Here is a 27,463-nt window from a genome sequence, read left to right as displayed (position 1 = left end):
GACGCCGGCGGCGCACCGGCCTAAGGCTCCCGCCCGAGCGCGGCGGGGACGGTGCCCGGTTCCGGCGCCGAGCGGGTGTCTGCCTTCCAGAGCTTCCCCGGGCCGCAGGGTCCAGCCTGGCGTCTGGACCGAAACGGGGGCCAGGCTTCGGCGGCGGCCGGCTGTTCCCGACCGGCTCACGCGGTGGGAGCCGCGGCTGCGGAACCGGGCGGAGACGCCCTAGGACCGTGAGAGGAACTGGCTTCATTTTGTCAGGTGGAAGGATGGAGCTTATCTGAGAACAGAGCCCTAGACTACAGGCCAGGCCTCAGCTACTCGGTCGCTTGCCTTTCTGTTCTCCTTGTTCTCTCATCTGTACAGGGAGGAGTTAGCTCGGGTGACCTCTAAGTCCCTTCTGCTCCGCACACGGAATTGTGTGCTGGGCTTTACGGGGTGGGTAGAATTACCATCCCTCCGGGTTGAAAGGCCAAATGATGGTTTGGACAGCCTGGTGAATGGGTGTCTGGGTAGAAGATGCAGGTTCCTCTCACCTCATCTTATTAGTCCGTTAGAAAGCCGAATAAATATCAAAACTGGATCACGTGGGCCCTCCAGTGCAGTGCCATTGTTTACAACGCATCGCCTAGAAGCAGTAATAAACTAGTACTTTTGTTTGTAAGGGATACCCTTAGAAAATAAAGATACCTACCTCTCAGTGTATTAGAGCTGTGCTCCCCTGAGACCTGAAAACTGGGCAAATTTTAGATCAGGAACCATAAGCAGATGGTTTTGGGATGAGACATGAATGTTTTGTAGTTTTGAATTGCCTTATTTCATACAATGTTTATAAAAGAGATTGATTAAAATTCTGCAGAGTAACGGAGATTGCTTTTAAGAGGGATTAAATAATAAAAATGTAAATTGGGGAAGGGTCCTAGAGATGGAAGGGTAACACTCTAATTCTACAATTAAAGAAAAAGCCCCAGAAAGAGATAGTGAAGTGCCCCAAATGACACAACTAATTTAGTGGCAGAGCTGGGACTTTGGTTAGTATTTAAACAGAAGATGGGGGTGCAGTGTTCTCAAAATATGTTACACATGCCGCTGCAACTACAAGGGCAGATATTTTTCAATTTTATTCTTATAAAAGTATTATTTAACTTGGGCATGTGATACTGGATTTCCATTCATTGTGTTAGATCACAAGTTTTTGAACATAATTTTAAGTATGAACATAATTTCAAGTACAAAAATGTCATTAAAAGAACATTAAATAAGTGTTACTATATTTGATACATCGTTAAGGCAGATACCATGATGATAGTATGTGGATAACTGAGTTTTGGAAAACAATGTTAATGGAATCACCTAGAATAGTTTAGGGAATGGAATATTACTTCTGCATTGTTCTATATGGTTTATATTATTGAAACTTAAATGTAGTTTTCAGAGAAGAATGGAGGAAAATATGGAGCTTGCTACAGTGGAAGATACTGTGGAGTACCGCCTGTTCCTGATACCAGATGAACCAAGGGATCCAGAAAAACACAAGGAGATTCTTCAAAAGTATATTGAGAGAATAATGACCCAGTTTGCACCTATGTTGGTCCCTTATATCTGGCAGAATCAGCCATTCAATCTCAAATATAAACCTGGGAAAGGTAAGGAAGGCTCTTTTACTTATTTTGACTTGATATGTGTAACTTTTAATGTCATTCTGATAACAGTGACAGGTAATAGCCCATAGTTTATTCATTATTATCAGGAGGTTTATATCCTGAACTTTTTAGATTGGTGATGCTTGCCTATATTCAGTTATGCCCTTAAATTTTTTATTCATTCATATTGATGAAAATGCTCCAATAACTATTACCTTAGGAACTAACATATACCAACACTATTAAAAACTTGGGGCTATTCTTTTAAACTTTACTTTTCTATGCCATACTTATGTAGATACCTACCTGTACGGAGCAGATCCGGGCATCTTTAGCTGTTACTTTGCATGCATTTCTCCCCATTGATGGTGTGTTTAACAGGTTGCCTTGTTTTACGTAGTTGTTTTGGTAGCGATCCAAGAGTGGCTCCGCCTGGCTTGTAAAGAGAAATAAATGGGCTTTATGACCATCATGGGCCATTTGGAAGCATTTTGAGGTTCCTTCACTGTCTTCCCTGTGCTGTTGAGGTCTGACCTCTGGCCAAATGTGGCTTTGTCCTATGATTTCTTTAGCTTTACTAAAGTGACTCATGGATAAGTGACCAAGGCTCTACTCGCGCAGTGACTTATGTGAGATCTTGTTTCAGATCAGGAGCATCTTGTGAGACCTTCAGTCGGGCTCTTAACTGGCTGCCAAATGTCTTTCCCACTGTTGGTTTTATTGAACTCCCGTTCACTGAGATACATGTGGGACTTGTTGGCAAGAACACTGTCACATCCCAAACCAACTCCTTATCTTTTTTTAAGTATATTTTATTGATTACACTACTACCTTTTTCCCATTTTTTTCCCTCCCCTTTATCCCCCTCTGCCCTGCACCTCCCTCGATCCAGCATTCCTCCCCCGCTTTAATTCATGTCCATGGGTCGTACATATAAGTTCTTTGGCTTCTCCATTTTCTATACTGTTCTTAACCTCCCCCGTCTATATTGTACCTACCAGTTAAGCTTCTTATTCCCTGTACCTTTCCCCCATTCTCCTTCCCCTGCCTTCTTGCTGATAACCTTCTTTGTGATCTCCATTTCTGTGATTCTGTTCCTGTTCTAGTTGTTTGCTTAGTTTGTTTTTGGTTTTGGTTTTTAAGTTCAGTTGTTGATAGTTGTGACACTATGTGGAGGAGGGGTCAGAGAGGGAACAATGCTGCTTGCTCAGGTCTCGCCTTGCTTTCAGTCACTTCCCCTACTACCCACAAGCTAATTGTGCCCTTTCAGGTGCTGCCCTGATGCTGATTCCCAGGTGGGTGGGTTTGTATACGTTCTAGGACCCCGTGGACCCCTCTGACAGACTCTCCTGTGAGATTGGCAGTTTCTCCCACCCCTGCAAATCCCAGATTTTTACAGTCAGAGGTTTTGAGCCTTTCTTTTCCGGCACTGGAACCCTGGGTTACAAGATCTGTCTTGCTCTCTGGTTGTTCTTTCTAGTTTATTTGCACAGAGTGTGGGATCGCCGGGGTCCACCAGCCACTGCCTTGCCTGCCTGGTCCGCCAGCCTCCTTGCTGCGCATCCTCTCTGCCCCCGCTACCCATCTCCACCCAGTCTACATGAATGTTTCTTCTTTAACTCTTTGGTTGTCAGACTTCCATACAGTTTGATTTTCCGGCAGTTCTGGTTGCTTTTTGTTTTTAAATTGATTGTTATCCTTCTTTTGTTTGTGTAAGGAAGTGAAACGTGTCTACCTACACCTCTGTCTCGGCCGGAAGCTCCCAACGCCTTATCTTTTTTCCACAAAATCATTTTTGTCCAATGCCATCCACCTGGTTATCCAAACTAGTTAGTAATTCACAATCATACTCAGCTCCTCACTTCACCGTGTTCAGTCAGGGACTAAATCCTAGTGTTATTACTCCTAAAATATGACCCCTTCTCTACATCTGTTTGACTGCGGCCTGAGCCCTCCTTATCTCATCATCTGGAAGATTGTGAGAGCCGCCTCGCTAACCTCTCTGGTACAGAGTCTCCAGTTTCCTCACACTGTTGAACTTACCTTTGACAAACACAAATTTGATCATGTCACTCTCCTGCCTAACATTCTTGGACAGTTCCACATTGCTTCTGGAAGAAGTTTAATATATAAGGTAGATAGAAATAGATACCCTCATTAGAGCTTTTCCAGTTTAACAAACTTGAGAGATCTGGGGTGGGGAGATGAGTTAGTTGGGCTCCTCTTCCCATCTTTTCTTTTTTGCCACGGCAGCTCTTGACACTGCACCATGCACTTGTTCTACCCCGTTCTGTTAATGTGGTGCTTTACATTGATTGATTTTCATTATGTTGAGCCATCCTTGCACTTCAGGAATGTATCCCACATGGTCCTGGTGTACAATCCTTTTAATGTGTTATTTAATTCAGTTTGCTAGTATTTTGTTGAGGATTTCTGCACCAATATTCATCGGGGATATTCGTCTTAGTTTTCTTGTATTGTCTGTCTGGCTTTAGTTTTAGGGTAATGCTGGCCTCATACAATTAGGGCGTGTTCACTCCTCTTCAGTTTTTTGTAAGAGTTTGAGGGTTATTGATGCTAATTCTTCTTTAAGTGGTGGGTAGAATCCTCCAGTGAAGTCATCTGGTTCTGGACTTTTTGTTGTTGTTGTTGGGACGTTTTGATTACTTATTCAATATCCTTACAAGTTATAGGTCTGTTCAGATTTTGTTTCTCCTCCACCCAATCGAATTAAATTGGGTCTATTTAAATTGTGTTTCTAGGAATTTACCCATTTCTTCTAGGTTATCCAATTTGTTGGTATATAATCATTCATAGTATTCTCTTATAGTTCTTTTTATATCTGTGGAATAGGTGGTAATGTCCTCTCTTCCATTTTTGGTTTTAGTTATTTTAGTCTAATCTCTGTTATCCTAATTAATCTAACATTTTGTCAGTTTTCTTGATCTTTTCAATGAACCAACTCAGTTTATGTTGATTTTTTTTCCTGTTGTTTTTCTGTTCTCTATTTCATTTATCTCTGCTCTAATCTTATTTCCTTCCTTCTGCTAGCTCTGGATTTAGTTTGTTCTTTTTCTTAAGGTGTGAAGTTAGGTTGTTAACTTCAGATCTTTTGTGACTGTAAACTTCCCTTTTAGCACTGCTTTCACTGCCTCTCGTAAGTTTTGGTATGTTGTGCTTTTGTTTTTATTTGTCTCAAGATATTTTCTAATTTCCCTTGTGATTTCTTTTTTGACCCATTGGTTGTTGAAAAGTAAGTTGTTTGATTTCTACATACAATCGGATAATGTACTTGTTCGAAAAGTGCTTTGTCCAAATCTTCATACCTGATATTCGCAGAACACGCTATTGTCTGTCATGCCTCTGTGTCTTTGAACCTGCTGTTCTGTCTTTCCGGAAAGCCTGCTTCTGGTCATTCCTTCGGATGAGTATGGCTAAGACATCACTTCCTTTATGTTGACACAGTCCCCAGTGCATACCACTCCCTTCATCCTCTTGTTTTGAGATGGCTTGGTTGTCTGTCTCCTGTTGTCCTGACCCTCAGCTCTCAAGACTGTGTTTCTTGTCTCTTGTTCAGGATTGGAACCCCAGCTCCTAGCATAGTCCTAGAGCACAGTCAATAAATGTTTGTTTGATAATGGTTATTTGTATTTTTATTTGCACTGGCAAAATCATTTGATTATATGATTGCTTTTCTTTTGTTTTTAGGAGGTGTTCCTGCTCACATGTTTGGTGTGACAAAGTTTGGGGATAACATTGAGGATGAATGGTTTATTGTTTATATAGTAAAGCAAATTACAAAGGAATTTCCAGAATTGGTAGCAAGGTATTATAGTTATTTTAATAATTCTAAAGGTATTTTATTCTTGAAAATGATGACTTTTATCCATTCAGTAATTTTTTTCTGTAGCCTGGTATAAATTGTACAGATTTGAGACACAGATTTTGAAAGTGACTGGGGTGTTTTCTTTCTTTTCTCTTGTGACTTCCTTTTCTTGAGGAAGAATGAAAGTATGAATGGAGAGTTCACCTTCCAAAAAATTTCAAGTAAAACCCTATTATTTTAGGTTTTCTCATTATGAAAGAAAAAATGCCCATGATGAATAGAATTCTCAGACATAATCATCATCAAATTTCTTGTGGGTTTTTAAAAAAACTTTCGTAACACACACCACTTATTTCACAGATATCTTTACTATGTATGTTATATACCATAACTAAACTTTTTGAGAAATTATATGCAGAATAAATTTAAAGAAATGTCAGTGAACAATTGTATGGATAGCAAAGTAAAATCTAACTCAGTTTTTAAAATGGGAACTGATAGCTCTCAGTAATGACCAAATTTTGCCAGCAGATGGCGCTTCACCCATTTACCAGTTGTCTTAGTTTCCTAATCAGCCCCCAAATTCTGATCTTTTTCTGCTCCCCCAACCTCTTTCCCAGCAAAACAAACAAAAAAAACAACAGCAACTTTGAAAACTTAATATTATGTTGAAATTTAAAACATACATAAAATTAGAGAGAATGAATTCATGTATAACTATCATGCAGCTTCAAAAATTCATAGCTTACGGTTATTCTTATTTATTTATACCCTTCCCCTACAACCCCATCACATAAGAAGAGTACTTTAAAGCAAATCTCCAATACTATGCCATTTGATTTTTCGATGCCTTGGGAGGTAAATCTAGATGGTAAGAACTCTTAAAACACTACAGTTACAACACCTAAAAATAATTAGCAATAATTTCTTAATACATGATAGAATTTTAAATGAACAAATACAAAAATACTAGTTTCTGTCCTTACAAAATATAATAAAGAGAGAGCAAACGATACCATTTATGTGCAGATTCTGGTATTTATATATTGATGGTTTGTACCTGCACACCAGGCCTATAAAAACTCCTTAAATAGGAGACATCTGCTGTCTTATAAGTCCTTTTTTTAAATTAGAAAAAGAAAATCTTTCTCTATGTCTCTGCATTAGTCTTCCTAAGGTAGAGCTGTAACCATTTTACTATCCTATTCTAAAACCTTTCAGTCTTTTTGTCTATAAAACTAAGCTTATTTTCATTGATTTTGCCAACAGTTAAAGCCCTAAAATGACATAACTGTGTGTCTCTATTCTTGTTCTTTACTAGTTGTCATCCTCCAAATACCTACCTTCAGTCGCTACTTCCATGTTTTTTTAAATTGAATCTATTGGGGCAACATTGGTTAGTAAAATGATACAGGTCTCAGGTGCACAGTTCTACAACACATCATCTGTATATTGTTTTCGGTGTTCACCACCCCAAGTCAGGTCTCTTTCCATCACCATTGCCACTTCCATGGTTTTGCTCATGGTAATTCCTTCTGCTAAGAACATCTCTCCTTTTCTCCCTCCGTTTCTACCCATTAAAAAGCCTAGAACCATATATATAATATGCTACCTTGTGTGTGACAAGAGAAGAAAATAAGAATTTATATTTCTATTAGCCAGATTATGCATAAGCAAACTTTAGAAAGATAAATAAGAAATAACAGTGGTGGAGAGGTATGAGTTGGGCATATAGGGACACAAGTAAGAAGGTATTTCATTGTGCAACTTTTTATGTCTTAAAGTTTTAGCCAAGTGACTCTCTTATCTATCCACAAATTTAAATTTAAAAAATAATGCAACTAAGGCAAAACAAAATTATCTTTCAAGGCCCAAGTAACACTTCCTCTGTAAAAATTTATCTTGAGTATACGTGATTTTTTTTCTTTTAAAACCCTATAGTACTTTGTATTTTTTAAAGATTTTTGTCTACTGTTATTTATTTGTATATTTATTTTTTCCTCCAACTCCCACATACAGTCTTATAGTTTCCTTCAGTGCCTAATGGTATCTTAAACATTTACTTATTATAGCAATTTATACATAGTATATACTTAGTTACTAAGATGAGTGAAAAAGTATATTAGAATGAGAAAAGTGTAAGAAAAATCTGTTTGATTATTGGCAAATAAGTGCTTTATGAATGCAAAATTGGAACTTTTTTCCCATTAGGATCGAAGACAATGATGGTGAGTTCTTGTTAATAGAAGCTGCTGACTTTCTCCCTAAATGGTTGGATCCTGATAATAGTGCTAATAGGGTAAGTATGTACAAATTTGGAAGATTTAGGGAGATCAAATCATGTTGCAACATTTTTAATATGGACCTAGAGTTTATCAGTGCCTAGGATGAAAATTCAAATGTATCATTTTGCAGGTGTTTTTCTGCCATGGGGAGCTGTGCATTATTCCTGCACCGAGGAAGCCTGGAGCAGCATCCTGGTCACCCACGACACCCCCGACAATCCCACAAGCATTGAACATAATCTCAACACACTCAGAAAAAATTCTGGCCTCAGAATCTGTACGAGCTGCTGTGAATAGGCGCATTAGAGGGTAAAAAAAATAACACTTTCATTGCTAGTCAAGGAGCCTTATACTTGAGTACAGTTCAAGTCTTTCATTGACTGTAGACTTTCTTTCACCTAGATTAATGCTAATTTTCGTTCTGTCTTTATCCTCCATGAAATTGACTAACAAATTTTACTTATATATTTTAAAATCAGGAAACATCTATCTTTTAATTCCCATTGAAAAGTGTTATAATCCAGTTCCAACATTTTAATATTATTTACCTTAAATATTGTGGCTAAGTATTATTTATATCCATAGATAAAAAATTTCAGACCTTTAGAAATGACAACTTAAGGGAGCACAACATGCTTAGGTTTTTCAGTAGTTCTGGGCTGTATGTGGGATTATTACCTATGTGGAACGCTTCAGCTTCTCTTCAGCAGAGAAGGCCCAAGTCTAATAACTTACTAGTTCAGCCATTCAAAGTTGAGTAGCTATTAAATGTTTATCCCCGCTCAGGTCTTAACAATATTAAAAATATTTTTAGCTTTGTTCCAGTATATTTTGTACCATTTTTTTAGAAGGATAAACTTATTTTATCCTTATTTCCAACTATAGTGGAATTTTTGTTTTGTTTTTAATTGAACCAACTTAATCCTTTTTAAAATTTGCCATTTCCTCCCATTTCCTCTTCCCTGCAGTTGTTAGTATACATGGTATTTTTATCTTTACTTCTTCTGTCACTCTTTACATCTCACTGTTGGTGATCTGAGACAAGATGTATATTTACACATCATAAAATAAAAGTAATACGTTACTTGTCGCAGATACCCAGAGAAAATCCAAGCCTCCCTTCATCGAGCTCACTGCTTCCTTCCAGCCGGCATCGCAGCAGTGCTAAAGCGGCGGCCCAGTCTGGTGGCTGCCGGGGTCCAGGCGTTTTACCTTCGGGACCCCATTGACCTGCGAGCCTGTCGTGTTTTCAAGACGTTCTTGCCTGAAACACGAATAATGACGTCGGTGAGATAATCACTCTTGGTCACTTAGCTTGTCTCATTGGAGAATTGAGTGTTATTTTAATTGTTCACAGCAAAAATTGGAAATACTCTCTTTCCTCCTTGCAAGTTAATACCCATTTTTACTTTTTTCCTTTCTTACATCCAGTGAGAAAGATTTCAAGACACCCGACTCCCTGTTTTGTATCTCCATGTTTCCTAACTATTTCTGACCATATTTTTCCTATTTGAGTAATAATTTTTTTAACATAAAACATATCATTTCTTTTCGTGAATTAAGAATTATTTTTTTTTATCTTCTACCCATCAAAATTGCCATATAATGTAACTAATGATAATAATTCCATTAGTGACAACTAAAAAGCAGACAGTAAATGTAAATTCTATGGTATGTGAATTATATCTCAAGCTGTTACTGAGAAATAATGTCAGTGAATAGGTTGAGTCTTTGTATTTCATATGAACATGAAGCTCATAAATGAAGTTATTGTTATTAACTATGAAATGATATTCAAATTTTTAACTTCAAGAAAAGACTCATGTCTTTTGTGTTTCGTCGTCCAGGTCACCTTTACTAAGTGTCTGTATGCACAGCTGACGCAGCAGAGGTTCGTGGCAGACCGGCGGAGCGGGTACAAGCTGCCTCCTCCGTCTCACCCCCAGTACCGAGCCCACGAGTTAGGCATGAAGTTGGTAAAGTTGAACCAGAAAATTTTATTTTCTTTCTATATATATAAGTGCTCTTAAGAGAATAATGGCACAGCATATACAGTCTAGAAATATACCCAATTTATATGAAAATGTAGTAAAGTGGGACATTTCAAATAAGAAGGAAAAATGGATTATTCAGTAAATGATGATAGAACAATTGTGAAGCCATCTGACTATTGAAGTTGACTCCCCCACACTTATACCAAAGTAAACTACGGTTGGACCAAATATTTAAATGAAAAAATTGAAGCCATAAAATTTGAAGAAAACACAGGAGAAATTTTTATAATCTGAGGAGGAAAGGCCTTCTAACTATGACTTGAAACCAGAAGCTGGAAAAGAAGAGATTGACAAATTTGATTATGTGTGGAAAAGAAAAATCCCATAAGTAAAATCAAAAGAAAGTAAACATGGAGAAAGTATTGCATTTTCATTTTAAATGAGAAAGTTGAATTCTCTACTAGATAGAGTTCCAACAAGTTAATATAATTGGAGTTACTAATCAATTAATACAAAATGTTCAGAAACATAAAAAGATAGTCCAGAGAAAAGGAAATATTACTGATTTTTAATCTAAAGATATGAAATATGTTGACCCTTGCTCATAAAATAAAATTAATATAATTTAAAGCTATAAAATAGTATTTTCACCATTTGATTGGCAAGTATCAAAACGTTTGATAATGTATACTGAATTGGTGAAACTATATAAAGAGATGGTATTATCAAACATTATTGATGGCACTATAAATTGATTTAGTGTCTTAGAACAATTTGTCAGTATCCATCAACATTTGAAATGCACAAACCTGCCTTGGCTGGCGTGGCTCGGTTGGATGACTGGAGCACCTTCCTGGACTCTGAAAGGTTGCGGGTTTGATTCCCCATCCAGGCACATGCCTAGGTTGCAGGTTCAACCCCCGTTGGGGAACATACGTGAGGCAACCAATTGCTGCTTCTTCCTCTTTCTCTCTTTCAAAACAGCAATGAAAAAGTGTCCTCAGGTAAAGATTTAATTAATTAATTAAATGCACAGACCCTTCTGCTCAGTATCTTCACTTCTAGACATTTACCCTCCGTATATTTTACGTGTGCACAAAGACATACAAGGGTACTCGTGACAGCAGTGTTTGTAGTAGCAATAGATTGAAAGTTACCCAAATGTCTATTAGTAGGGAAATAGATACATTATTATCTGTCTGTGAAGTGAGATGGATACATTTATGTGTGCGCATATAAATGATCTCCAAAGCATGTGACTGAATGAAAGGGCAAGGTTCAGAATAGGGTTGCCATTTAGTGACAAAAGGGGTGGCGTAGGAGGATATGCATACCCAGACACACACTATCTGCTTGATGCATAGGTTACTTCTGAAGTGATATGCAAGCAATTGGTAACAGTAGCTTCCTCTAGAGTGATTAGGGAAGCTCTGTGTTTGAATGATCTTGCCCCATGCATTTACTGTATTTTTTAATGAAAGGACTCTTAAGATGAAGTGATTTTCTCACTTTACTCTGTCTGAGACCATGCTCAATTCATTTATAATTTCTGTCAGACAAGAAGCCTGCAAGTCTTTTTTTTTTAATCCTCAACTGAAGATATGTTCATTGATTTTTTAGAGAGAGGGGAAGGGAGAGAGAAAAAAACATAGAGGTGGGAGAGAAACCTCCATCAGGTGCCTCCCATGTACACCCCAACCAGGGATCGAACCTGCGAGCTAGGTATGTGCCCCGACCAGGAATCGAGCCCACAACTCTTCGGTGTATAGGACAATGTTCCGACCAACTGAGCTGCCCGACCAGGGCGTGCAAACCTTTGTTAAGCAAATAAGAAATAATTTAAATTCTAGTGCAGTAATCAGCAAGAAATCTCTTTGAAGATAACAAGAATTCTTATTTTGTATTATTTGCTTTCCCTTTGTAATTTTTAGTAATCTGTGGAGATTAGGACACTTAGAAATAAAGTCAGATTTTTCACAAAATTCCAAAAATGTTACAAATGTCCATATGCCCATGTGTCCAGCTACCTGATTCTTGAGTGTGGCTAAATGGGAAGAAAGGAACCTGATAAGGAAACTATTATCTGTCCCATCTAGGCGCATGGATTTGAGATTCTGTGCTCCAGATGTAGCCCACATTTTTCTGACTCCAAGAAGTCCCGTGTGACTGCCTCACCGCTCTGGGCTGGCTTCCTGGACAGTCTGAAAAAGAATGATTACTTTAAGGTAGGACTTGCAATGCATTTTTAAAATTGTACCACCTAAGGAAAATCAAGCCAGTGATTTACAGTGCAGTGATTTACCACGGTATGAAACCACGGTATGGTGATTGCCAGAGGGAAGAAGGGGTGCCGGAGGTAGAAGAAGGTAAAGGGGGATAAATGGTGATGGAAGGAGACTTGACTTGGGGTGATAAACACACAGCAAAATATACAGATGATGTGTTGTACAATTGTATGCTTGAACCTGTAGAATTTTACTAACCAATGTCACCAATAAATTCAGTTGGTAAAAATAGTCCTATGATCCATTTTTAATGTGGGACATAATTATAGGAGCTAGAATTTAAAGGAACCATTCTAGTTCAGTGGTAATGAGGGGGTGTCTGTGAACTTTATCCAGTATGAGAACAATTAGTAACATTTATGTAAAGTGTAAAAATTATTATTCCTATCAGGTGAACAGTTGTCACAAATCTTTAAAGTAAACATGCAGACACCAAATAGCAAAATTAGCAAAGACAGGGATTTAAAAACTTACAAAAGACAACTAGTAAATTTCTCTTAATTATTATATTCACTCTCACAGTAGTGAAAATAAGCATATGAACACAATAATAAAGACTTTGTCATGTATGTGAAAAGGATTTTAATGATACTCAGTGTTGTTGAGGGTATAGTGAATTAATACTCCTATGCATTGCTGATAACATTGTAAATTGATAGAAACTTAACTGCGAAGTAATTGAGTCGAGTGTTCCAAGAGCTAAAGAAGGGTTCAGACTTGGAACCTTCACTTTGAACCATCTGTTTTAAGGAAACATCCAAGAAATAGAAAAGTTCATAAGAATTCGATGATTGTAAAGACTGTATAGCAATATGGAGAAGTGCTTGTATTTTTTAATGAGTATAAAATATTAAGTATGAATGCCACTATAAACATGTACCATATTTTTTGGACTATAAGACACACTTTCCCCCTCCCAAATTTGGGGGGAAAATGGGGGTGCATCTTATAGTCCAAAGGGAGCTTACATTTACATTGGTGAAGTATTATGTTATTTATGTTATTAAATATTTTACCACTTTTTTTTGCTTCAATTTTTTTTTTCCTATTGTCCTCTAAAACCTAGGTGCGTCTTATGGTCCGAAAAATATGGTACGTGAAAAACAAATGATAGTTAAGGTGGAATTATGCTGTGTTTTGGTTCTATTTGTACTTTGTTTTATCAATTAACTACCGGTTAATGAATGATTTCTTAATAACTAATTAAATAATAGAAAATGGTAGAAAACCTTTCAAACTGGAAAGAGGCCCTTAATGGTGAAAAGGATTAGGAGCCACTACATCTAACCTAGTCCACTTATTTGAAGGAACTGGAGCTGAAACAGGTATATTAATGACAGAACAGCAGCTAGGGCTCAGGCCTCAGGATTCCTGAACGATGTATCAGGCACCGCCTCCCTGAAAGTCGTTGGTAAGCAGGTCATTTTAATGACATCATATAAACAGTGTTCTCATGGGCCGCTGTAATTTTTTTAGGGACTGATGGAAGGTTCCACGCAATACCAGGAAAGATTAGAAATGGCAAAGAACTACTTCCAACTCTCAGTAAACCGACCAGAAAGGTGAGTTATCACTACTTAATCATGGCAGCAGAGGTTAAGGAAATACTTTTAAGGATAGTCACCGAAGTTGAAGTTCACATATTTAAACAGTTAATGGCAAGGATCACGATTACCGAAGGGGCTGGGCTGGGGCTGGGGAAGAAGAGGTCTTGTGCAGACGACCTCCGGCACTGGTCACTATTATTATCTTCATAAAATGGCCAACGTTTATTGAGTACCTAAAGTGCAGGCCACTTTAAACTTGTTTAATTCCCCCTTACAACCCTACAAAACAAGTACTGTTGTTATTATTCTCTATTCACAGCTGAGAAGATAAGAGAGATTAAGTAATTTGCCAGAGGTGGCAGAGCTAGTAAGTGACAGAGCTAGGATTCAAACTCAGGCAGTCTGGTGTTGAGCTGTGTGCTTAGTAATTCCTGTAGTTCTGGGCTGTGTTTAACTATTTTAGGTGGATCTAAAACACAGGATGAAACAGGCATTCAGTTTCCAGATCAAAACCATTCTAACCTGCCATACATCTCTGGGGGAGGGGAGAAGTGAATACAGGGCTGGAAGGAAATGGCACCCCTTTAAAATCTAATGAAGTCGAGTTTCAGTTCTGGTAATGGTAGACTAACATACCGGACTGACTCCCTTCCAATTACAATTGGACCCTGGACAGAATAAGTTGTTTCAAGACACTGGAGGACAGCAAAAGCAGGCAAAAGTTGGAGGGAACAGGACCCTCGAGAGAAGAAAAGCACAATTGTGAGGTCCACATTATGTGACTCGTCTCCGAGGGCACCTCCCCGTCAGTATGACATGAGGAAAGCACAGCTCAAGCAGAGAGTCTTATCGGGCTGCAGGAATCAAAGGTCAGAGTTTGAGTAGTGGAAAAAATCTAATTTATGTTTGCAAAATTGAAATGAGATACTTAAAGCTATGAATCAACGTGAAAGAAATGGCTCTGTGTGTATGCTATGGGGGCCTCAGGCTGTGAGTGTGTGTTTTGTCGTGGGCGTTTTTTTAAGTCAAACTGATCTGGTTTTGAACCCCATGCATTTTGTCAACATTTCAACCACCACATATCACGTGTATTTGTGTAATAGAATGTTCTTTGAAGACTGTGGAACGCAAAGTTGATGCTGAGAGAACACTCACCTTCGTTGTCTATGAGATGGTAATGACTTTACAGCAGTCCTTACTCTTTCATAAGTGTCTAGGGACACCTTTGTCCTGTTTCTATCAGTTTTATGGCATAATTGGCGGCAAGAGGGTGACTTCTTAGCATATCATTTAAAAAGACTTGGGAAATAAAGCCAGGAGAGTGAGGAGGGTAGTGCTCACCGTTAGAGAACGCTCCCCCAGGTGATTCCTCTCCGCCTCTAGGAGGCCACTCCTCTGTTGAGACCTGTCGGCTTGTAGTCTTGGGTTCGAGAGACGTTAAGAAATTAGACTGCTGGAGGAGAATCAGGGCTCCTCACACATAGTAAGATAGATTGGTGGTTGGGTAGTTCTTCCTTTTAAATAAAAAAGTTTGTTGTTACAAAAGTAACATTCATTCATTATAGCAAATACAGAAAGATGTAAGGAAAAAATTTATACCACAGAGTCATTCACTATTATCATTTTAACCTACTGCCTTCTAGGATTTTCCCCCTATACCCAGCTGATTTTTAAAAAATATTTTATTTATTTATTTTTAGAAAGGGGAAGAGAGGGAGAGAAACATCATTGTGTGGTGCCTCTTCTGCACCCCCTACTGGGGACCTGGCCTGCAACCTAAGCATGTGCCCTGACTGGGAATTGAACTGGTGATCCTTTGCTTTGCAGTCCAGCACTCAATCCAAATAAATATAAAATACATTTATATTCATTTATCCAATCCACTGAGCTATACCAGCCAGGGCCCTAGTTGATTTAAAAATTTTTTTTATACTGTGTAGAAATTTTGTGTCCTGTGCATAATTTTTATTCATTATGAACTTATATTTTCCCACGATATTAAAAGGTCTTTATAAACATAACTTTAAATAGTTGTACATTTCAGCAAATGAATGTACCATCATTTACTCAACATTTTTACTACTGGCAAAAAATTGCAGATTGCTTAAATGTCTAAAATTTTAGTTATGTTCCAGAAGAGACATTTATTCCCTAAACCAGGATAATTTATAAACAGTTTAAAACCAAACTGACATCTTCCTCCAGACCTGTTATTGAATTTCAAGTTTTTTAAATAGCTGAATTAATATCATACACTACTTCCCACTGTCTTTTTTTTAATTCTCATCCTGGAATATGTTCATTGATTTTAGAGAGCGAGAGGAAGAGAGAGAGAAATGTTGATTGGTTGCTTCCCATACCTACCACAACGCGTTGTCGGACATGCAACCAGTTATGAGCGCTGACCCAGGGTCAAACCCACAGCCTTTTGCTGTGTGGGACAACGCTCCAGCCAACGGAGCCATCCAGCCGGCGCCCCACTGTCTTTTCGCAGTACCACGAGCCTCCCTGTCACCCAGGCCCGGCCTCCTTTGATCTGAGTCCCTAGGTCCTGTCACTCACCTTGTGTCCTGCATTCCCCTGTCTTACTGCCCAGCTACTTATTTCTGGAACTGTGTCGGTATCTACTTGTTTCTCAATCTCTAGTGACTCTTCTCTTCCAATTCAACTTTTAGAGTCAGGAGAATCTGTTTGAAATAAATCCTTAGTCACGTCACTCCCCTCTCCAAAAAGCACGAGATTGTGATAATGAAAAATTGCATGCAATCTGAGGGTCCATCCGTAGCAGATATATGAATGGCAGTGTATTTATATGATGGACTAACCTCCAATCACTTGTCTAGAGTTTAGCTAAATAGACATAAATCTAATTCAGGATTTCACGATCTTGGCACTATTTATATTTTGGACCTGATAATTCTTTGTTGTGGGTGACTCTCCTGTGCATTGCAGGATGGTTAGCAGCATCCCTGGCCTCTGACCAGTAAATACCAGTCAGACTCCCTCCATTTCCAGTTGTGATAACTAAAAGTGTTGCCACAAGTTGTCAAATGTCCCTTCGGGAACAAAATTGTCTCCGGTTAAAAAACACATTTATATTCATTTATTCAACGAATACATTTGACTATCTCCTGTGCCATACCCTATTCCAGACACTGGGGATCCAAGTGAACCTGAAGTTTCCCTGTCCTTACAGAGCTTATATACTAGTGTAGGAGAAAGACAACAAACCACTATGACATTAGACGGTGATAAGTGCTTTGAAGAAAAAGCTGTGTATGGGAAGAGAGATAGAGGCTGCTATTTTAGCTAAGTTGGTCAAGGAGGCCTTTCTGATGAGAACAGACCTGAATGAAGTGAGGGAGTGAGGCATATAGGTATTTGTGGGAATAATAACGTTCCAGGTAAAGAGAACAAACAGCAAATACAACATAGAAATGCACACACACACGGTGGCCCAGAATCACACTTGTTGAGCGGTCACCTCCGAGCAGCAGGAGAACGGACTGGAACTGGGAGTGCTGGTCGTCACGGGAAACATTAGCCTTATGTATGGTGTTTTTTTTTTACATACGTATATGTGTTACTAGTTTAATGTTTTATGTTAAATGTGTAAATGTACTCATACATTTAGACTAAAAGTAAATACAACAATATTATAATTCTGGGTGGTAGAAATATGGACATTTGTTATATTATCCTGTGAATTAGTCTGTATTGTTTAAATCTCTTAAAACTAAAATTAAAAATAGCAAAAAAGTCATCATTGATCACCCACAAACTTCTTAGCCATTTTAGGCCCCTGCGCTCTCATCCCAGTGCATCTGTTCAGCCTCGTCCCCGTGCAGCAGCCGTCCGAATGCCGCTTGCTCCCTGAGCACGTCCCTCGCTTCCCTGCCTCAGTACAAACGCTCATTTTTCCTCTTGCCTAGTTTCTCTACCCTGTTGTACTTGTCAAAATCCTCCCCATTTTTTAACACCTAACTCAACTACTTCCATTCTCTCTCTCACTTTTCTTTATTAACCTCCGTGCCTTCATCTCAGTGAATGTAATTACCTTCTCCTATGACACTCCGTAGCACTTAGTATTCCTCTGTGACTTGCAGTTTGTAATTTATTATGATTATTTGTATATTTTTTTCTTCCCTCATAATATGGAGTAGGGACAATATTTTTATCACCCATGTGACTTAGGAAAGTATGCAAATTTTATCAAATGAATGCAAATTCATTATATAACTTGATTTGCTCCTTTCTAAATAGTACAGACAAGGTTCCATCAATTTATATAAGCCACATCACCATCATAAAATAACTCACTCATAAAAATAATCTCTGTGTGTATTTCCTTATCAGTTTATACTAGGAAGAGCACACAATAGTATCAGAAGACTTGATTTCAAGCCTTTGCTCTGTCCAACTAAAAGGCCTTGCAAAAGTTATGGAACTTCTCTGGGCTCTGGTTTTTTCATCTTTAAAACAGCATAGTAATTGGAGGACTAAATAAGAACATGCATTTAAAGCACTATCTTAGCATATCCTACATGTTAGATTAGTTTTTGTTTGTACTTCCCTCGGGTTTTCTTTTCCTTGCATATAATATCTGTGTAAACTGAAGGGGTCGTTGCGCTACATCGGCCGCTTCATGCTCCTCCACGGGGCTGGCTGCAGAGCCAGAGGGGAGGGCAGACAGGTGGTCTCCGCGTCTCCACCCTTCACTCCAGTCCCAGCAGGGTATTTCTTTCCGTCAGCTTCACTGAGCTGTACTTGACAAATAAAATTCTGAGATATTAAAAGTGTACATTTGGTGACTTTGGTGACTTACGTAAATACTTTGTGAAAGGGTTCCACCATCTAGTTAGTTAACACGTCCATCACCTCACTTTATTTATTGATTTATTTTCAGTGAGAAAATTTAAGTTCTGATATCTTAGCAGATTTCAGCTACTAATACAGTGTTGCCGGCTTTAGTCATAATGGTTTACATTAAATCCTTAGACTATAGTCATCTTGCAGCTCAGAGAGTTTACACTTCTACCAGCCGCCTCCTATTCCTACCTCACCCCTCAGTCCTGGCATCCCCTTTTCTACTTTGTGTTTCTGTGAGTTGGGCTTTTTTTGTTGTTGTTAATTTCTACATGTAACTCACCCTACAGTTCTTGTCTTTCTCTGTCTGGCTTATTCCACTTAGCATAATGCCCTCAAAGTCCCTCCCTGTTGTTGCTAATGGCAGGGTTTCTGTTTCTCTCGTGGCTGAATGATGCTCCGTGTGCATATGTAACAGATCACATCTTCTTTATCCACTCCTCTGTTGGTGGACACTGGGGTTGTTTCTGTATCTCAGCTATTGTGAATGGTGCAGCAGTGAACAGGGGCGTGCAGATGTACCCCTAATACCCTGGTTTCATCTCCTTTGGGTGAATGCCCAGAAGTGGAGTTGCTGGATCATACGGCAGCTCCATTTTTAATTTTTGAGGAGCCTCCGTACTGTGTTCTATAGTGGTTGCACCAATTTACATTTCTACCAACAGTGCACAAGGCTTCTCTTTCCTCCACATCCTCACCAACACTTGTTTCTTGTCTTTTTGATGATAGCCATTCTAACGAGGTAATGATTTGCATTTCCCTGATGATTAGTGATATCGAGCATCTTTTTACATACCTGTTCGCCATGTGTATGTCTTTGGAAAAATATCTATTCCGTTCCTGTGCCCATTTAAAAAAAATTTTATTGAATTTATTGGGGTGACATTGGTTAATAAAATTCTATGGGTTTCAGGTATACAATTTTATAATACATCATTTGTATATTGTATTGTGTGTTCAGCACCCCAAGTCAAGTCTCATTCCATCACCATTTACCCCCACTATACCCTCTTCTACCTCCCCCCACCCTTTTTCCCTCTGGAACTCACCATACTATTATCTGTGTCTGAGGGGCTTTTTTGTTTTGGGGTTTGTTTGTTTTTCTTAATCCCTTCAACTTTTTCACCCAGCCTTCCAATCCCCCTCCCCTCTAACAGATGCCAGTGAGTTCTCTATATGCCTGTTTCTATTCTGTTTGCCAGTTTACTTTTTTTAGATTCCACATACAAGTGAAATCATATGGTACTTGTCTTTGTCTGACTGGCTTATTTCACTTAGCATAGTACTCACCAGGTCCATCCATGCTATTTCCTTACTTTTTATGGCCGAGTAGTATTCCATTGTGTAAACGTACCACAGCCTTTTTATCTACTTATCTACTGGTGGGCACTTGGGCTGCTTCCAAATCTTGGCTATTTTAAATAATGCTGCAACGAACATAGGGGTGCATGTATTCTTTTGAATTAGTGTTTTGGGTTTCTTCGGATAAATTCCCAGAAGTGGAATCACTAGGTCATAAGGCAGGTCCATTTTTAATTTTTTGAGGCACCTCCATACTGCTTTCCACAGTGGCTACACCAGTCTGCATTCCCACCAGCAGTGCAGGGGGGTGCTCCTTTCTCCACATCCTCACCAACACTTGTTTGTTAATTGACTGGTGATAGCCATTCTGACAAGTAGAAGGTGATACCTCATTGTGGCTTTAATTTGCATTTCTCTGGTGATTAGTGATGCTGAACATCTTTTCATATGTCTGTTGGCCATCTGTATGTCCTCTTTGGAGAAGTGTCTGTTCAGCTCCTTTGACCATTTTTTAGTTGGATTGTTTATTGGGTGTTGAGTTGTATAAGTTCTTTATAAATTTTGGGCATTAAGCCTCATCAGATATTTCATTGGCAAATTTGTTCTCACATTTAGTGGGTTGTCATCATTTTGTTGATGGTTTCCTTCGCTGTGCAAAAACTTTCTAGTTTGACATAGTCCCATTTGTTTGTTTTTTCTTTTGTTTCCCTTGCCCGAGGAACTATATCGAAAATATATTGCTACAAGAAATGTCCAAGGTTCTTCTAGGATTTTTATGCTTTCAAGTTTAACATTTAAGTCTTTAATCTATTTTGACTTTATTTTTGTGTGTAATGTAAGAACGTGGCCTAGTTTCATTTTTTTGCATGCATTTGTCCAATATTCTCAACACCATTTATTGAATAGACAATCTTTTACGTTCTTGCCTCCTATGTCAAATACTAATCGACCAGAAATGCCTGGGTTTATTTCTGGACTCTCTCTTCTGTTCTGTTGATGTGTATGTCTATTTTTATGCCAGTTCCATGCTGTTTTGTAGTATAGTTTGATATCGGGTAGCATGATTCCTCCAACTTTGTTCTTCTTTCTAAGATTGCTATGGCTATTTGGGCTCTTTTTTGGTTCCATATAAATTTTTGGAATATTTGTTCTAGTTCTTTGAAATATGCCATTAGTATCTTGATAGGAATTGTGTTGAATCCATAGACTGCTCTGGGTAGTATAGATATTTCGATGATGTTAATTCTTCCTATCCATGAATATCATATATGCTTCCACTTTTTTGTATCTTCTTTAATCTCTTTCTTCAGTGTTTTACAATTTTCTGAATACAGGTGTTTTATGTCCTTAGTTAAATTCATTCCTAGGTTGTTGTATTTTTTTAATTTTTAAAAATTTTATTTATTTATTTTTAGAGAGAAGGGAAGGGAGGGAGAAAGAGGGAGAGGAACATCGATGTGCCAGAGATACTACATTGATTGGTTGCCTCTCACATGCCCCCAACTAGGGACCTGGCCCGCAACCCAGGCGTGTGCCCTGACTGGGAATTGAACTGGTGGCCTTTTGGTTTGCAGGTCAGCACTCAGCCAGCCAGGGCTTTAGGTAATTTTTTTGATGCAGTTGTAAATGGTATTGTTTTCTTAGTTTCCTGTCCTGATAGTTCATTACTGGTGTATAAAAATACAACATATTTCTAGATATTTATTTTGTATCCTGCTACATTACTGAATTCATTTATCAGTTCTAGTAGTTTTCTGGTGGAATCTTTAGGGTTCTCTATTGGGTATCATATCATCTGCAAATAATGACAATTTTACTTCTTTCTTTCCACCTCTGCCCATTCTTTAATTAGATTGTTTCCTTCTTGTTGTTTTTGTTTTGGGACTTTTTTTTTTCTTTTGAGTTGTATGAGTTCTGTAAATATTTTGGATGCTAAGCCCTTATCAGATATATGATTGTATAAGTTTTCTCCCATTTGGTAGGTTGCCTGTTGATTTTGTGTGATTTTCTGCTGTATGAAGCAGTTGTTCTTTGAGCCTTTTTATAGTGTTCCTGGCAAATTTTATTTGTGAAAAAGGTATCCATATCCTAAAACAAATACTTTAAAACCAGATTAGACTAGGTAATTCCTTTCAACTTGAAAATACTATATTTTTGTGATTATTATTCTAAGCACTCTTATTAAAAAATACTTGTGTCTTTTATTTTTTTATAGCTCTCTTGCTATGAGCCCAGGTGAAGAAATCTTAACCTTATTACAGACATTACCATTTGATATTGAAGAGCTTAAGAAAGAAGAAGCTAATCTTCCCCCAGAAGATGGTAAGTGATGGACCAGGATAGAGCAGATGGGTTAGAAAAATTTAAACTCAGTCTCATGGGAGCCTTCCCCAAGGGTGCCTTTCGTGTGAATGTAGTACAGTTTGGCAGTACCGTGCTTTTTCCTGTTTCAGATGACCGGTGGTTAGATCTCTCGCCAGACCAGTTGGACCAACTACTGCAGGAAGCTGCAGGCGAAAAAGAACCAGAGCCCCCCATTTCCAAGAAAGAGGAGAACTATGATTTAACTCAAGTCTCAAAGAGCATGAAAGCTTTCATATCCAAAGTCTCAACCCACAAAGGAGCAGAGCTGCCTCGGTAATTTGTGCTAAAGTATAACTATCTATTGGGGGTGACCAACCCATGGCCTGCAGGCTCCAGGCAGCCCAGGATGGCTGTGAATGTAGCCCAACGCAAAATCATAAATTTACTTAAAACCTTTTTTTTTTTTTTTTTTTTGGCTCATCAGTTTTTGTTAGTGTTTGTGTATTTAATGTGTGGCCCAAGACAACTCTTCGTCTTCCAGTGTGGCCCCGATGCCAAAAGGTTGGACACCCCTGAATAGTTATAACCGAGATGTTGAAGTCATCCATCATTGCCAGTCCCACATTTTTTTGTTTTAAGTAAATGATTTGTACTGCTTTGTTATTCTGCTTTGTTTCCCTGTTTTGGTACCTAGTACCATGGTAACTTACTTACATGGAGTCAGGTTTCTAGTAACCTTTACCCTTTGCAACCCTTGAAGTAACCACTCAACAGATCTAAAAGCCACCCTCTCAGAGCTATCAGGGCAACCATGCGCTTCTTTCCGCATTTACTCAGGGCCTTATGGGCTCTTAACATCCAGTGCTCAGCAAGCTCGGACTTCTGGTCTCCCGCTTGCAAGCATATTGGAAGCATCAAACTCAAAAGGGTGGAATAAAAGGTTAATCAGGAAGAAATAATAGAAGAAATGGGAAGTTACATTTGGCAAGTAATGGGGAAAATGGTAGATGGAATTGTTACTTGCACAGCAAATACATCTTTATTAGTGTTGATGCTCTAGAGCTCATGAGATGCGTAAAATTTATGTCCAGTATTGTTCTTAATAATTTTTATTATTTTGTTTTGTTTTATTTTTTAAAGGTTTTATTTATTTATCTTTAAAGAGAGGGGGAGTGGGGGTGAAAGAGAGGGAGAGAAACATCAGTGTGTGGGTGCCTCTTGCAGGCCCCCAACTGGGGGCCTGGCCCACAACCCAGGCATGTGCCCTGACTAGGAATTGAACCGGCCCCACTTTTTGGTTTGCAGGCCAGCACTCAATCCACTGAGCCACACCAGCCAGGGGAATAATTTTTAAATGTTTGGTTTTTAAAGAGAAATACCTTTTTTTTTTTTTTTTTTTTTTTTTTTTTTGGCTAATGTTAGATATTTCTTATGGGAAGTGAAGTGTGGGTAGCTCTAGTAGTTCCTCAGAATGGCATTATTTTAGAAAAAGTCTCAAAGAGTTATGTTCAGGATAAATTGTTTTTTTCCTTTGATCTTGCAGAGAACCTTCTGAGGCTCCAATCACTTTTGATGCAGATTCTTTTCTTAATTATTTTGATAAGATTTTAGGTAAGTTACAGGTGATGTTTATTTTCATTTTGAAACTGTTAAGTAGTATGGGTTGGGCAGTGGAGCATCAGATCTCTCAGAAGACAAAATAATGCTTTCTCTTCATAATTTTGCTTTTCCTTCAATCTTGAATACCTACCGTCTTGAATGGTTTTGCAGAGGATGCTTAGCTCAGTGCTTAACAAAGAAGTTGCTCGTATTTGTTGAATGAGTGAAAGCCGTGTGTTTAGATAGAGGTCCCTTGGCTCCTATATTATATTACTTCTCTCTTTTATACTTACTGAACTCACACACTAATAATGAAACATACAGCCCAATAAAAGAAATCAACAAAGGATATAAAAAGGCATAGCTTTGAAGAAGAAGTATAGTCAATAAATATTTGAAAATAGTTAACTATTTCCAGGAAGCAAGTAAATACACAGTAAAAATAATTACTTCTTTTGCCCTTCATATTGGCAAAAACTTAAAAGACTGATGATAACCAGTTTTCTCCAGGGCTGGAGGAATGAGCACCGTTCACACTGTGGGGTAGAGGTGCACGCATCTTTCCTCAGGGCCGCTCGCTGCCCTAGAATGTTTGTAACCTTCGACTTAGCAATTTCATTCTAGGAATTTACTCTGTGAAAAGAACACATGTGCAGCTATGGTGATTGCAGCGTTGTAGTAGCAAAAAAATGGGCTACCCTAAATGTCTATCCAGAGGGACATGGTTACATAAATCATAGTACGGTTGGGCCGTGAGCAACATGGGGCTCAGCTGTGCGAGTCCACTGACATGTAAATGCTATGAATGTGTTTTCCTTACGATTTTCTTAGTAACATTTTATTTTCTTCAGCTTACTTTATTGTAAGAATACAGTATATAATACATATACAAAATATATGTTTATGTTATCGGTAAGGCTTCTGGTCAACAGCAGGCTATCAGTAAAGTTTTGGGGGAGTCAAAAGTTATATGCAGTTTTCAAGGGTCAACTGCATATCCATATTATGAAATACTTGATAAAGAATGAGGTTCATCTATATGTTTTGACAGAGTAGGACCTCCAAGACATACAAATAGGTGGAAAAGCAGGCCATTGTTCAGTGTGTGTATTTGTGGGAAAAATACAACCATGTTTATATGTATATGTACAGAACTGCAGAAAGGTCTGGATAACCACCCAGCTATTGAAAGATGCCTAACTCTGGGAAGAGAGTGAAATGTGAGACAGTAATTCTGCGTGGCTTGAATGTTTACATCAAAATGTATTCATGCATTATGTAGTTTTTAAATTTTTAACTAAAAATTTTTAATTAATTGAAATCACTTTTTTTTTTTTAAGCCGAATCTTTCAGGTCAGTCTGTGTACTTTTCTGCCAATATCTGCCAGCAGTACCATTTTCTGGAAGTGATTTTTGTGAAGGAGTTTGCCTGTGTATATTGGTTCTTTTCTGCAAATAATATTCTGAGCCTTTTGAGATGTATAATCAGAAATTTTTTTCATCAAGTGGCTTTTTCTGTGTTGGGGTGTAGGGCCAAGGCCTCCTGAATCAGACTCCGATGACCTGGACGAGGACGACTTCGAATGTTTAGACAGTGATGAGGAGTTGGATTTTGAAACACGGGAGCCCGGGGAAGAAGCATCTATAAAAGGAGCACTTGATGATGTCAAGTCATACATGGCCCAGATGGACCGGGAATTGGCCCACACCAGCATTGGCAAAAGTTTCACCACCCGGAAGCAAATGGTATACATGTGTTTAACTTCTTTCCCTTTCTGGGTCTGTTACAAAGAATAGCTACAACCATATTTTATTTTAATAGGGTTTTTTGGGTTTGTGATAATATTTTTCTGAGAAATTTGATTTTTTGATTTGAAATAAATAAAAACACTAGTTTTTCTTAACTCTGGAAAGATGAAGGATTATTAACTTTATTTTTCTAAATATAAGCTTAATTATATTACTTATTCTATGTTATCTATAAGGATTTAAAATAAAGCCATGTGATGTGTTTAAATTAGTATGTGGTTTGCCCTGGCTGGTGTAGCTCAGTGGATTGAGTGCTGGCCTGTGAAACAAAGGGTCGCTGGTTCGATTCCCAGTCAGGGCACATGCCTGGGTTGCAGGCCAGGTCCCCATTAGGGGGTACATGAGAGGCAACCACACATTGATGTTTCTCTCCCTCTCTTTCACCTTCCGTTCCCCTCTGTCTAAAAATAAATAAAATCTTTAAAAAACAATTACTCTGTGGTTAAATACTACTACTAACAGATTAATTGTCTAAAATGAGAAATGACCTTAAATATCCAAATATTTTTCAAGTCTTAATAGTATTTGAATTGTATGTTTCCCTAACTTAGAGCCAAATTTAGAATTCATCTTCTCTTAATGTTTTAAACTTAGTTTTTATACCAGCACTGTCTAACCCTAGACCAAGAAATTAAGGAAACAGAAGAACCCTAGAATTCCATGGACTAGGGTTGGAAAGCTGTCTCTGCTGTTCACTGCGACTGTGTCCGTTAACCAGTAATGCTCATGTGATAGAATTAACATGAGAACCAGATGAGACAACAGTGGAACCCACAATGGGCCCTTAGCTAATGTGATTCCCCTGCTTTGACCATCTAAACCACATTTAAAACTATAGTCACTTCCAGTATTGCCAAAGTCTAATAGAAACTATACATGAGATTTATCTAAAGCAGTGTCTATTAAATTTTGATGTGAGTTTGAGCCACCTAAAATAATAATTAGTTATTTAATAATTATTTTATAATTATCAATCATTTTTAATAAATAATTATTTATTTAATATTACTATAAAGTATAGATCCTGGTTAAGTATGTCTGGGCTGGCCTGAGATTTATATTTCTAACAAGCTCCCAGGCTATGCACATTTGAGTAATGCAGATATAAAGGTTTATGGATCAAGTTGCATCTTTCACATTTTTTCCCAGCCTGTGAAATCAGGCTCAGGTAACAATTCAGAGTCTTTGTGGTTCAACTCCAAAAAGCTTCAGGTTTTTACTTTGCTTTTTCATTGGGAGCAGGGGGTAAAGAAAATCTATTTTCTTTCACTTAGAAAAAAATTTTAATGTTCCCTTTTTATGTTTTTTTTTTTTTTTTTTAACTCTTAGGCATGCTATAAATGTACCTCCTCCACCCTGGTTATCTCCCTTGGGCTGTCTCAAAATAGGGAAGAAATTCGTTCAGTTTGTAGATGCTTTTCTTAGAAGTGTCATATGACCTTTGGAACCAAATTTGAATACATGTTTTAAATGATAGTTTATATGACTTCGTTTTTACTTTCTATCAAGAATAATACTTTGGAATTCAGTTTTGCATTGTTGCTTAGTTAGCTTTGAATTGTAACTACCATCAGTTTAATGGCATATTATCCCATGATTTTCTTTGCCCTCCATGTATAAGGAATCTACCAGGAAGAATTCAGATGAGGAATATAATGGTGCAGGAGGATCTGTTATGACGCCAGTGGATGTAGACCTGAACCTGGTTTCAAATATATTGGAATCGTATAGTTCCCAGGCTGGACTGGCAGGCCCTGCTTCCAACCTCCTACAGAGCATGGGCGTGCAGCTGCCCGATGCCACCGACCACAGACCCACACGTGAGCCGCCGGAAGACTGAGGGCGAGCCTTGCCTCTCTTTCTTTCTTAAATAAATGTTGAATCCGAGTGTGTTCATTTCTAGCTTACAGTGCTTTTTTAGTGAAAATGTTTATTACAAGTTTCACAGATTGACTGCCCCTCAAGTGTTGCCCTCTCTGCAAGGGTCTGTGATCTCCAAGGGATGCCCA

General features: G+C 38.3%; 1 protein-coding gene across 3 annotated transcripts; it reads left to right on the top strand.

Moving 5' to 3' along the window:
* Nucleotides 1-27: 27 nt before the first annotated feature.
* ECD (ecdysoneless cell cycle regulator) lies at nucleotides 28-27,341 on the top strand. Of its 3 annotated transcripts, none has more exons than XM_024561307.4 (14): nucleotides 28-318; nucleotides 1,423-1,640; nucleotides 5,346-5,463; nucleotides 7,675-7,762; nucleotides 7,879-8,057; nucleotides 8,843-9,035; nucleotides 9,596-9,724; nucleotides 11,839-11,967; nucleotides 13,504-13,589; nucleotides 21,958-22,064; nucleotides 22,196-22,379; nucleotides 23,590-23,657; nucleotides 25,177-25,391; nucleotides 27,076-27,341. In XM_024561307.4, exons 2-14 carry the CDS (start codon nucleotides 1,436-1,438, stop codon nucleotides 27,292-27,294), a joined length of 1,920 nt encoding a protein of 639 aa, XP_024417075.2. In that variant the 5' UTR covers nucleotides 28-318; nucleotides 1,423-1,435; the 3' UTR covers nucleotides 27,295-27,341. The 3 variants fall into 3 exon arrangements, with proteins under 3 accessions (XP_024417075.2, XP_024417076.2, XP_024417074.2); XM_024561308.4 differs by having other exon boundaries at nucleotides 28-432; XM_024561306.4 differs by having other exon boundaries at nucleotides 29-255.
* The last annotated feature ends 122 nt before the right edge of the window (nucleotides 27,342-27,463 follow it).

The sequence above is a fragment of the Desmodus rotundus genome, chromosome 4 (assembly GCF_022682495.2).
Source record: "Desmodus rotundus isolate HL8 chromosome 4, HLdesRot8A.1, whole genome shotgun sequence".
Lineage (NCBI taxonomy): Eukaryota > Metazoa > Chordata > Mammalia > Chiroptera > Phyllostomidae > Desmodus > Desmodus rotundus.
The sequence above is the reverse complement of the archived record's forward strand: the minus strand, read 5'-3'. Positions and strand labels throughout refer to the sequence as shown.